This window comes from Cyanistes caeruleus, chromosome 22 (genome assembly GCF_971803275.1).
Source record: "Cyanistes caeruleus chromosome 22, bCyaCae1.hap1.1, whole genome shotgun sequence".
Classification (NCBI taxonomy): Eukaryota; Metazoa; Chordata; class Aves; order Passeriformes; family Paridae; genus Cyanistes; species Cyanistes caeruleus.
The window spans coordinates 5,121,858-5,134,784 of NC_141722.1; the positions used below are offsets into that span (position 1 = coordinate 5,121,858).

Below are 12,927 nucleotides of genomic sequence, written 5' to 3' on the forward strand. Positions count from 1 at the left end.
AAAAATTTCAGGCCTGTACTCAGTTAAAAGATGGAAATTTTTATAAAACTTCCATTGTTGTATGTTAACATCTGTTCAGAAATTAACAAAAACAAAATCAAAATCAAAGTAAGAAAAGAGGTTGATTTACCTTCTTTCTTTCTTTATTTTTCTTGTAGTAAGAGCTTTCTGTTCTTTAGATAAGAGTGAATCTCCAAGGGGAACTGTGAGCACATAGAGTTCAGTACAATAAAATAGAGACTCCAGTGTAATTGTTTGCTGGCTTTGCGCAAATCAACGTGCTGCGAAGTAAACTGTTCTCTCAGTGATGGCCATTTCCTCCTGCAGTGATCAAGAGTGCTCCTGTCAGTCAGGGAGGGAGAGAACTCTTGTGCCTGTAAGCATTTGCATGTGCTCAGCCCCAAAAACTCCTCAGATCTGAACAGCATTCAAGGGCTTCTGATGAGACGACTTCTCTGACAAAGTGTTCCCTCTCCTGGGAACCAGGCAACTGAGGATTTGGAAGAGATGTGTATAATAAGACAAAACTTCCAGTTTTTGTTGGAGAAAAAATACAAAGAAATTGCAGGCAGCAAATTTTGCTTTATTCTTTCTAATGCTTCATAAGAATACATAACTTTTTCCACCTGGTTTTGAGCAAGAACATATATTTCTTTTTTTTTTTTTCTTTCCAGAGTTGAATTCTTGGAACTCATACCAGTTTCATTTGGCTATTTTTACCCACTCTGCTCCTTCCTGTATCCATGGAGTTTCATGAAAACATTGAATTCCAGCCTCTAATGACATAACCTTCCCCTTTCCTTCCTGTTCTCATGTCACCTCTCATTTTCTCACCAGCTCCAAAGCCTTCTCTTATTTTTAGACTTTTTCTACTTTAGACTTCTTGTTTTCTTTATGTACTTTGCATCAGCACTGTCCTCCACAGAGTGGAATATTAAAAAGTCACAAACTTCTGAATAAACGAGCAAACACAGCTGCCTCAGCTGAAGAGAGCACCTTCTCCTTCTCCTTACTCTAAGGAAAAATCTGACTTCAAACATACAGCTTTGTCTTGCATCGGTATCAAACTGGAAAGATTTGACTCCAGTCACTCTCTGAGTGTCTTATCTGTTGGGCTGGGGATAAATCAGCTGCAGTACAGCTCAAGTGAAATGAAAAGAATGATTGCCACATGAAGCTGAGACAAAGAGACTGTGACACACAGCCAACAACTTCACTGCCTGTATTTACCCATTATATGTGAGATAAAAGTGCCATTCAATGTATGGCTCAAGTTACTTAATGGATTAGCACTGAAAAATACCTGTCATAGTCTGGCTCTTTCCACATGGATCCAACACTTGTGTACTCCTGCACGACACAGAGCTCCAGTGCTGTGTGAGCTTGGAGGGAAAATGTAGGAACAGCAATCTGGCATGAACATTCCTTGTCTTAAGAAAAAAATCTGCGAATGGAATTCATTTGCTGATTTGCAGGAACAATGAAGTGAAGCAACAAAACTTAGCAAACCATATTAAAAAGCATCTTCACAAGTATTTTTGCAGGCGACAGAGGTGTTTATGAACCAAAAAAAGAGGTGTAGAAGTTACAATTGCTCCAGGGCAAATTTTAACTGGTTTCCCCTCCTTATTAGATTTCTCATTCATAAAAAATTGCTGGCTGACTTAGCAGTCACTGCACCATGTGGGATTTTAGGTGTTCCTAACCATCTGCATGCATTTTTTACATTTGTCTAACTAATCTTCCATCTTTGATTTGTCTTAATTTTATCTCCCTGTCTATATAATTAGAGTTATCTGGAACATCAAGACAAGCCTTTGTCCCACCAGAGGGATGGACAGTCTATTTGCTATCAGAAGCAAAGAACATAAGCTCTAAACTATTCCAAACTCCATTGCCATTTTCTGCTGGCAATAAATTAAGTTCTTCATGCTATAAATCATGTTTGATCCTGACAGTTTTTCCTGATCTAGAGCCTGGAAGTTCAGAGTCCTTTCAAAGGGTGTCACTGAAGTTCCCACCCAGGTTTGCTCTCGGAACACGACATTCTCAAATCCAGAGGAACAGCCCCAAGTGAATCAGCTTGAGCTCCACACTGACAATCTGCCAGGAATTGAAAGTATCTGTATAAAACTGAATCCCGAAATGTGTCAGGTGCCCAGAATTTCCATTGAATTCAGTGGCTGATCCACTGAGTGGGATTCAAGGATTAGAACATTAACTTGTACAGAGTTACATCTATCCATAACTTCCCTATGGGAATGCTGTGCTGGAAGATTACAAGAATAAGTCAGCAATTTCTCAGTCCCACAGCCTTATCTTCCGGTGCCCAGCTAAAGTCTTTTATCAACAGAAAACAGCTGGAAAGCTTTATACAAAAAGTTATGATCCTGCAAGATTCAGAATATTATTTGCACGATAAGCTGAGAAATGAAGTTTGAAGTCTTTCCTGTGTTTAAGCCTAAAAAGAAAAGCTTAGTAAGATTCAGAAATGCCAAGTTCAGTCTCCTCACACACAGAAATTTAAGTCTGTTTGGATCCATGCAGATTATTTTGGGCTAGCTTACAGAAGCTCCATGGGGAACATATCCAGGTTAAAGAAGACGTGCAAATGAGAGGTGTGTGACACAGATTTGTGCTGCCTTTAATTTTTGCTCATAGAAGAGCTCCATGACTAACAATATCAATAATGTTTTAGATGTTCAATCTTACCCTCACTGGTGTATGTTTAGAATTCACCTGCAGTTTATTCATATTTAATCTTTTTCATGCCCTCCTTCCCTGCTTACTCTACATGGATGATTGACATTTTGATCAGTTACAATTACAAAGTCACATGGAATGATGGATTTGTGAAAGTTCAGAAATGAATCCCTGGTTCTTCCCCAGGTTGAAAAGGCCATTTTTAGCGAGTCAAACCACCAGAATTCCTTCAGTAGAGCTGTACGCAGGCTATACCAAGAACAGTGTGTTACAAGAGATAACAGTGGAGTGGGTCATGTTAAGCACCAGGAACAAGACAATTTTGTTATGACCTTTGGTGTTACCTACGAAAACCAAATTTTCATGCCATGTTTTCATTTCTTCTCGTCACAAAGAGCTACTGCCTTAAATTGCCTCTGTGAAGAGAGACTCTTCTCCCTCAGCAGGAAAAACAGTGAAGTCCTTAAAAGGGCTGCTTAGAAAAACTCAGCGAGTTCACAGAGATGCTTTGTCATTTCTGCCCATTGCTCAATCATCTTTCTTATATAATTGATTAATAAAGTCCATTAAATTTCTCTGGAGATAGACCAGGCCACAGATCCTGTTCTCATTTTATTTTAGTTCTAGGAAAAGCAAGCGGGAAAAAGCTTTCAAAAAGCTTCAGCTACTATTGCTGACAGTTGGTTCCCACAGACATCTGTCAATAATGGGGTGTCCAGGAGGTTGCTCCTGGTGTCTAGGGAGGTTGTTCCTGGTGTCCAGACCTGCTCCTGATGTGCAGGAGGTTGTTCCTGGTGTCCAGAGGTGGGCCATGAGCTGAGCTCTGTGCACTGGTCTCAGTCACCTAAGGGAATGCCCATCCAGATTTATTTTTAATGGATTTTGCTGTCACACTGTTTACACAAATAGGAGTATGCACTGTTTGTACAATTTCAAAATCTTACTTGAAAGTATTTCATGTGTACCTCAAGTACTTCCTTCCACCTCCGTATTTCCCTTCCTTTCCAGTGCTTTGCAATGGAATTCTGGCTTCCAAAGGCGTCAGAAGTGCCCCTGAATCTGTCTAAACAAAATACAAGGGCAGTTCATCTAAACCAGAGCATTCCCATCTGTTGGATCTCCCCAAAGCTGACATTTGGTAATGACCATCACTTCCTAAGGACAGACTGCACCTCTAAGTGAAGACAGTGCCAAGCATATTGTGATTTTCATTTGCAAGATTTAACTTGGAAAGATCCAGTGACAATTCCTGAGTGGAAGTTAACAGCCAGTTGGAATCACAGTTAGCCTGCCAGGAGGAGGGGGCAGGGAGGGAAATAAACCTAAATTAGCTGTGGTTTGTGAGCAAGGGAGGTCAGCTCTGAAAAAAAATAACATGGTCCCAGTGGGATAAACAGTACAGCAGATAAATCAGTAACTGGGCCAGTCATGAAATACAGGTCTTGCAAATATTTCACAGCCATGGAAGGGAGGCTAAGGAGAAAACAATTGGCTGGTTGGGCACCACATACTCAGAGTGAATGTACAGTCTCTGCAAAGCTGGCACTGCACAGGGGTGCTGCTCAGCTAACTCTAAGGAATTGCCGAACAGGGCACAGAACAGCTAAACATACACAGTTATCCTCAGGATTTGTGTCATCAGTGCTTGAGCACTAAGAACTCAAATCTCAGCAAAGGCTCTGTGGCTGATGCTCTGTAGTAAGCCAGAAGTTACCTCCTTTATCTTCCAAAGTTCAATTTTGTACTCACTAAACCCATGCTAATTGTCTTCACCAACATTTGAATTTTTAAGACAGTGTTTCACAGACACTGGATTTGGATAGCAAGTTATACTCTTTGAAAAGCATAAAGATTTGCCTCAGATGATTTCAACTTAGTGCTCCCACGTACCACTCACTACATTTGTGAAGTGCAGAAAGAAATCCAGCAGGTCAATATGATCAGTAAGATTCTGAAAATTTTCTTCAAAAACAGAACCTTGAAAACATCATACACTCAAGCACATAAAGGAATCATTTTTATGTGCTTTTCATCACTTTAAAAGATTCAAAGACTCTTTCCTTCTTGATTTTATTCATGAAAAATGAGTCACAGAACAGATAAAACTAGCACATTTTCATAATGAAGAGCTGCTCTGACCTCTAGTTTATATTAATTGATGCAGGGAAAGAAGATGAAAATTTCCAAAAAACATAAAAAAGAAACTGTTGAGTGTAAGTAAGGAATCAGTTGAGCATTTTAAAAAAACCTAAAAGTGTTTAGGACATGGGTTTCAATATACAATCTGTTGCGCATGGGATCATACAATCAACACAAGCTACCTATTTTCCCCTGTATTCCAGATCCTGAGCATAGGTCTGTGCTACCAACCCAAAAGGTCTGAGCTATTCTGGAGGAGGGTTTCATGCCACATGGCCTCAGTACCTGAGAACAGCAATGAGTGATCCACCTCTAGATCAGGATGGCTGAGCACAAAATACCCTGTGGGAATGAGCTCTGGCTCACAACACCAAAACCCTGCACAAGGTCAGTGGTGCGTCCCTGCACCAGGAAGCTCCAGAGCCCAGGAACCTCTCCTTGAGCTGGAGAGTACCAACACTCCCATCTCAGTCTGTACCTCTTGCAGGAGTTTGGAAGCCACCCTTCTTATTGGCCATTTCCTGTTAACAGGAGTAGTCAGTAGAGGGGAAACATCTGCAGGAGTTGCTGTAATTTAAAGGCTTTCCCTGCACAGCCTGGAAAAACAGAACCGTTTCCCATGTGCCTTCCCATGTAACTCAGCAGAAACCCTTGTGCCTACTCAGGTTTCAGTGGAGGACAAGGTCTGAGCTGCCACAGACATCCTACAGCATTCCACAAAATAATTAAAGTATTTGAAACAGGAAAAATACCAATTCACTGAAAGAACAGGGAAGTGGGTTTTAAGAAGGAAAAGAAATTTGGACTATTTCCACTGACAGTGCTGAGGTTATTTAGCACCTCAGTAAAGTACCTGTGGAATATCATGTGTATCTTCCATCCAAGGACTTCACCAAGTCCTCCACAGGGTTTCAGAGCACTTAGAAAAGTTCCACTGTAGTGACAAACCAAAGCAAGAGAAAGGAATGCAGCAATTCTCTCAAAAAACAGAGAAGGTCTGGGAAGAAGCATAGATTTCCTGTGCATTTAACCAGTCATGAGGGCTTTGCCTCATCAAGCCCACAGAGGTGATGGAAACTCATTAGAATCAAGGATCATTATGCAAGAGAGAGAATACAGGACTGCTCCGACACCTTCACCCAGCAACTCACTCAAGCCACAACTCAGAACAGGAAGTTTCAGTTAGACTTTCAATTCCCACACCAGGCTAAATCAATCTAAATCAAATACATTTAAAAGAAAAAGCCTTGAATGGAAAAAAACCAGTTTTTTTATGCCACCCACTACCAGAAAGATTATTGTTCTTGCCTCAAAATGATTCCTGATTTGAAAGCTGCTTTAATTTAGAAATCCAGGGACTGGATTATTTTTTCTGTGTTTAAATTTCTACACAGGAAAACTGAGTAATTTGTACAGTTAGCTAAGCAAAAAAAACCAAAAAAAACCCAAACCAAAACCAAACCAAAACAAAAAAAAAACCCAAACAAAAAAAAAGAAGCAGTGAGGAGGATAGCCACTGCTGGATTAGAATTATTTTATGCTGATAGAATTACACTGTTGAAAATCCCACATGAAGAAGCATTTTTTTAAAGTCTTTAATCAGGCCTTATTTTCTGTTTCTGGTTTTCTCCCCTCCTTTTTCATTCCCTTCTCAAAAGCTCATTCCTCTGCTCTATAATAATTTTGGGACCAAGCCTTTGTTTCTTGGCACAAAATGCTGCTGGTGTTATTTTCAGCACTGGAATTGCTCCAAGGGATCCCATGCAGTGCCCACTATTCTTTCCCTTACACTGGCCATGAAAAGCTGCTTCACACAAAACTTTAAGACACTTCAAGAGGTACTAATCCAAAAAAACAAAAGTCCATCCTTCTCCAGCAACTGTTAAAATGGTTCTCTTGTTCCCTCTCTGCTGTATTTTGTTTCAAAGATCATTACTGTAACAATTCCGGGGGGGGGCGGGTTGCACTATGCAAATATCTCATCATTCTTGCATCCTTCCACACTCTCAGCTGCACAGTCAACAGTACACAGTTAAAAATATAGATATAAATATATGTATTTATGTTTCACGGTACATGTTACAAGCTCAAGTCTGTGCCTCCACACAGAAAGGGGCTGAAGCAGGGTCTGCCTCGGCTCTCTCCCTTTCCCTGTGCATTTGTTCCTAGTGAAGGATATCAGACATGACAGCCCTGGAGTCTGCAGTCCTTTGTCTCCACTAAAGGTCCAATTCTGACAGCAGGAGGCTGGGACTTCACTTGGACACTGTTTCAGCAGTATATTTCAATCAACAATGCTATGAGAAACTTCTAGGAACCACCACCAAAAGTCAGGAGTGAGCAATATTGAGGCTAAATAACCAGTCAAGGTTTTCGCTTTCTGAGAACTACCAAGGAAACCAATTAAGATCAATCATGCTCGTCATTTAGGCTGGAACACATTGGGGACCATGTTCCTGTTTATTTATGGGTCACTTGAAAATAACCCTATGGAAAACAACCAAGGAGTTTCTACTGGCACGGACTGTATTTGAAATGCAATCAAAGTTTCTGGTTTCCTTAGCAGAGTCTGTGGGCAAAGCACAGCAGTCCTCCCTGAGCAGAGCAGGCTCACAGGGCTGGGGGAGGGAAAGGGTTACTCAGGGCACCATAAATGTCACCAAAATATGCTGGGCACTCTGCTCCTCAGAGGGATTTTATTAGTATTTTCCCCTAGCAGCAATGCCACAAGTACCCAGGAGTCAGAAAAAGAACTGGAAGCAATTGTGAAATTGTCTCATCTACTTTTACCATCCACATGGAAAAACACAAAAAAAGACTGACGGGCATACACTGGGAAAAAAAAAAAAACCAGATGATGCCTTTAAACTTCTTTTTTCACAGTTTTTATGGAGATAGAGAATATCTTGAATGTCTAAACTCTCCAGAAGCACTGTCCCTTTAAAACTGGAATGTGTCTTCTTTTCACCCACAAGAAAAAGTGCAGTTTCCCAGGTTCTTACTGGAAACATTTCTTGGGAAAATATTCATTTCCAAGGCCTTGTTTTTACACTTTTGGTTCACTGGCTGATTGAATCTTTTAACGCTTTAATAGTGTTTTTACTCCATGAATGTTTGTAATAACTTAATCCATCCTATTTCCTACAGTATCTCCTTTTAAGGATAATTATATCAATATGCTTCTTACATTGTGTAACCCAAAAAATGTGGGGTTTTTTCTCAGTTGGGTGATTCAAAACAAGACTTTAATGGTATGCTCCTGGCTCTCACGATTTCTGGAAAAGCTGCTGCATGATAAAACTCAATTAATAATCCAAAAAAAAACCCATTAGAAACATGGATAATTATAGCATTTTGTGAAGTTCTCACAGCTTTTCTTCCTAATAAGAGAGTTCAAGGTTAGCTGCAATCTGATGCATTTTCCAAGCCAAAAATCTCATCCATTTATTTTGTGTTCACCTGCCCTAAGAAACTTTGCTTTGCTTTGTTTTTGGGTTTTTTTTCTCAAAAAGAGCTGCAAAGTTTCATAATAGGCTAAAAGATATAACCATAATTAAATTCTCTTAAATATAGCCTTGAATAAGGGCCCCAAGCATATCTATTTACAACAGGAAATATCTAAGAACCTAAGCAGATGTAATAGGCATATGCAAGTCTTTTTCTAAAGCTACTTGTGGCCTTCTGCAGAGGACATTGCTCAACTCAATTCTTCCCAAACTTCTGGGCTATTCCACCACAGTCAAGTCTCAAAAGTTTTCACAGGTTGGAATTTAGGAATTAATATGCTTTCTGGTTCCACAAACTGGTTTGGGCATTATGAGTTTATCACTTTGTTTGGCTCTCCCTGTCTCCATTCAGCCTCCTTTGCTGCCTTTTCTGATGCTGCACTTAGAATATAAATTAGACAATTCTGCAAATTATTAAATTTAATGACAGTGAGATCTAATCTTGTCAAACAAGACCAGGTGTTCTCTCTGTCAAGAACAACCGTGCTCCTCATGCCTGTGCTGTACTGGGAGTCCTGCAGAGCTGAAATGGCTCAGAGCAGGCTGAAAGGCTCAGGGCTACTGACAGGTCTCTCAAAGCAAAGATCTGACTCCATTGTACTTTTTTGCCTCAACACCAAATTAACAGACAGCATTGCAGCCTAACTGAAAACATCTGGCTTGAAAGCAGTATGAGCTTGTACTTTTCCTCAGACTCCAGTCACAGTCTCAGACAGTCAAGCTCAATTTTGGTAGCCTGGCAGCCACTGTTCCCTCAAAGGTCTTCTGCTTGATACTGAGTGAAGGCAGGGCTAATGCTGCTTCTTAGCTGCTCATAAAGGAAACAAGAAGATCCTTTGATAAGATGTTATCATCTTTCCTTCCTCTCACTGCATTCTCTGTTCAACAGGGGAATTTCAGTTTTGTGTTCCCTGTCCCATACAGCAATCAGAGGCTCTAAAGGGGACCTCTGGCACTCCAGATCAAACTGCTACCCACTAAATCCCTTTCCTCTGGAAAAGAATTAGAGATACTTTGCTAACACATCCAATATGTATCTGATGAAAATTGTTACCAGAATGTTTCAATCTCATAAGTTCCAGAAAGAAGCCAACTCACAGCACTTGACAACACGGAGCAGAGTGCCAGAATGCAAACCAATAAAGTTCCTTCTTCTTGAAAGTGACAAAATGCCTATTTTAAGCATACTGAGACAATAAAGTGCTGATTAACAGGCAGCATGTTCTTCAATGAAACATATGAGTGTGTAGTCTTGTGCTAAATACAGAAGATGCTGAAGGTATGTGATGATGAGTGTGAGAACAGCTCCCCACCAACATATTGAAATTTAGCTTTAAACCAACTCATTGAGTGTTTTCAGTTACAGGGAGGACTGACCCAGTGTCAGGGACAAGTTTTGTGAGCTCAATAAGCATAAATGCACATGTAAGGTTTATTTCTTAACAGCTTAGAGTTGTCTCAGACACATCAACATCTATTGCCATGTCTTTGCTGCCTTACCCTGGTACAAAGGGGTGAACTGACTCTCCAGGGATTGCCAGGGAGGAATTACTTTAGCCTGAGCTAGAAACTACAACACTTTCTTCATAGGTAGCCTAATCACATGTTAACACTGCATTCTGCAGAAATTAATAGAGATAAGACTGAAAATAATACTCACCCACGGAGTCTAAAAATAAGCACTGAAATTTCCCCTCCTCATTCCTTTCTGCTTTGTGTTTCCCCTCAGATGATGACACCATTCTCCTCTCCAGCTCTCCTGAAATACATCATGAGCATCATGGTTACAGACTGTTCTGGGGAGCAGATTCTTCATGTAGGGTCAGAATTTTGGGATGTGCTGTGTGAAACAAATCAAGGGTTATAGTTTTGGGATGTACTGTGTGAAGCAAATCAAAATCTTCCTAAACCACGATAACCAACAGAAGGCACTGGTTTAACACGGTCTCCAAGAATCAGATACCTAGAAACATATTTGAATATGTATAAATTAGGTGGGAAGCCTAGTCACAAGAGTGAGATGAACTAATTACAGTAAACGGGGTGTTTTCAGCTGCACTACCATACATACACTCCTTCCCAGTATTGTTGGTGTGACAGATTTATTATTGTTGGTGTGACAGTTTTAGTCCTGCAGCTCAACCCATTTCAGACTTCCAAATACAAGCCAACTAAAACACCAAAAGCTTATTGAATATTGATTGCTTTAGACCATGCAATTTAATGCAGGCTTCATTCATGTAAACACAGGAATTTTGAGAGCACAACATCCTTAAAATCAGTAAAAGGGCAGTAATTTATCAGGAGCAGTTCACAAAGTACTTGCAGTTCCACCAGGCAGACAAATTTGGCAGAAGCCAAATGGAAGATGGAGAAGATGGAGAAGAAGCCAAATGACACTACCCAAAAATAGGAAGTAACAACACCAGTTTTGGGGCAGGCTGGTATGCACCGCTGTAGCATTGGCATGTCCTCATGCATATACATAACAAACTAATTCATTCTCAAAAAAAACTTCTTATGAGACAAGTAAAAAAAGTTTTCGTTTCCCAGATGAAAAAAATGAGGTCAGTAGATGTGAATACAGATGGAGCTGGCTCTAGAAGTGGCATAAAAAAAATGGAGTTCTAGGCATTATGCACCAGACTTTCTAATTTTGTGGTATTGAATTTAGAGAATCTGGTGAAGGAAGGGAGAAGAAACAGTTTTCCATGACACGTTATGTCTATCTGCATGCAGTCCCTGCCATAAGGTGTCCCCAGCCCAGGTGACTGGAGCGGGGAGCCCTGGGAGTGATTCCCTGCACACCACAGCCATGGTGTCCTGCTGCCAGATGCATGCTCCATTACATTCTTCTAGTCCTGAATGAAAAACACTTTGAATTTAGTAATATATAGTATTCCTGTTAATGTGAGGCAGGAGACTGGCAACACGCCACTCGCAGAGCCCAGCAATGGAAAAAGCAGAGCAAGTTCAACCTCACAATGTGAAGCAGACAGACCTATTGTGAGCCGTCTCCATGCTCAGGGCTGGATGCTCCAGGCTGATTTATGAGCACAATATTTACAACTAACACACATGAAATGCATTATAAGGAGAAATAAATCTCTTAGCATGCACAGAGAGCAGCTAAGATAAAAGAATGCATATAGTAACTAGGTGACTGTTTGCCATTAAGTGTGATACTGAAAGCCAGAGCACGTCTCTGGGGCAGGGGAGGCTCAGGATTTGCACTGGGGTTTATCAGTACTCTGGAAAACATGAGCCATTAGGCAGAGACTTTCAGAAAGATGTCCCAGCTTTTTATTTCTTTCTAGTGAACTCAAAGCTGATGAAAGACACTGTGTTGGAGGCCTGTGGGAGTAAAACAGGGCTTGAAAGGAAGATCAGTCTTATGCCTATGGAAAGACCCAGTGAACAGGCCAGAGTTCAGTTCCCAGGTCTTTTGTTATCACAGGCAATATCCCTAAATTTTGTGCACCCGTGTTCCATCTCATAAACAGTTATCAGTATGAAATTAGGTAATAAAGGGCTACTTTAAGGCAGAGGGCACATCATAATTGAGTATTCTGAATTACTACACCACACTACAGGCAGTAGAAATTCCCTAAATTAATTCTTAGATTAAATCATCACTGAACAGGAAAACATTTTAGAAAAATAACCATCCCTTACTAAATAATGCGACCAGCAAATAAGGATGTCAATTCTAGTTTCTCTGTAATTGCAAAACCCAAACCCCACTCCCAGAAACACTAAAGACAATGCCCTGCTGATCCCTGCTGTCCTTTGAACCCTGCAGTGAGCAGGCTCCTCCAAATCTCATTTGGCTGGAGAGGGAATAGGAGGCAGCCCTCACTTAAATGCATCTATATTTGACATTTCTGCCTACAAAGCTGCACTGGTCATAGATTGCATCTCATCATGCCCAGCCAACCTAATTAGGTGCAAACAGCTTCTTGGAAGGACCCGGATTCATCTCTTCCTTTGATATTGAGATTTGACAGTGCCAATATTTTTGCAGCTCTTTGTGATGTTGCCTCTTCCCTGCTGGGATGTGGCTTTAAGTTAAACAACTCATTTTCTGCAGGGTACAGCACCATCACAGAGAGCTGTGAGGCTGTTGCTTTTCCTCAGACTGCTCTGATAAAACATCTGATTCCAGTATGGGAGGACAGACTCATAAAAACAGGCTAATGATAGAACTAGACTGAGGTACAAACAAGAGCAAGCACTTAGCTAACTGAACATGTTTCCTGTCCTCAGCCAGCACCACAACATCTTGGTTTAGCTACGACACATCTCCCTCAGAGCTCTTCCCACTAATTGAAAGGGAACAACCAAAACTTTCTATGAGAGCAGGACAGTTGGATTGAAGGAACAGCAAAACGGATTTGGGGAGCAAGAGAGGTTCTCTTGGGGAAAATCCTCCAAAATGCGTCCAATTTCAAATTCACTCATGAAATGAACAATAGCATGACATTACCCTTTGTTAGCAGCAGTTTTGGGATGTGGCTGAAGTTGACTGAACGGATTTGACTGACAGCTGCTGGGAGCTGCAGAGTCACAGTAGAGGCAG

The 12,927-nt window shown here is 40.8% G+C and overlaps 1 protein-coding gene across 1 annotated transcript; it reads right to left on the reverse strand.

The window, feature by feature from the left end:
• Positions 1-121: 121 nt before the first annotated feature.
• Positions 122-12,904, reverse strand: LOC147649554 (uncharacterized). Its single transcript, XM_086860574.1, has 5 exons — positions 12,835-12,904; positions 10,009-10,107; positions 3,669-3,766; positions 1,304-1,382; positions 122-490 (listed from the first exon to the last, which is right to left on the reverse strand). Exons 2-5 carry the CDS (start codon positions 10,088-10,090, stop codon positions 429-431), a joined length of 321 nt encoding a protein of 106 aa, XP_086716700.1. The 5' UTR covers positions 10,091-10,107; positions 12,835-12,904; the 3' UTR covers positions 122-428.
• Between the last annotated feature and the right edge of the window lie 23 nt (positions 12,905-12,927).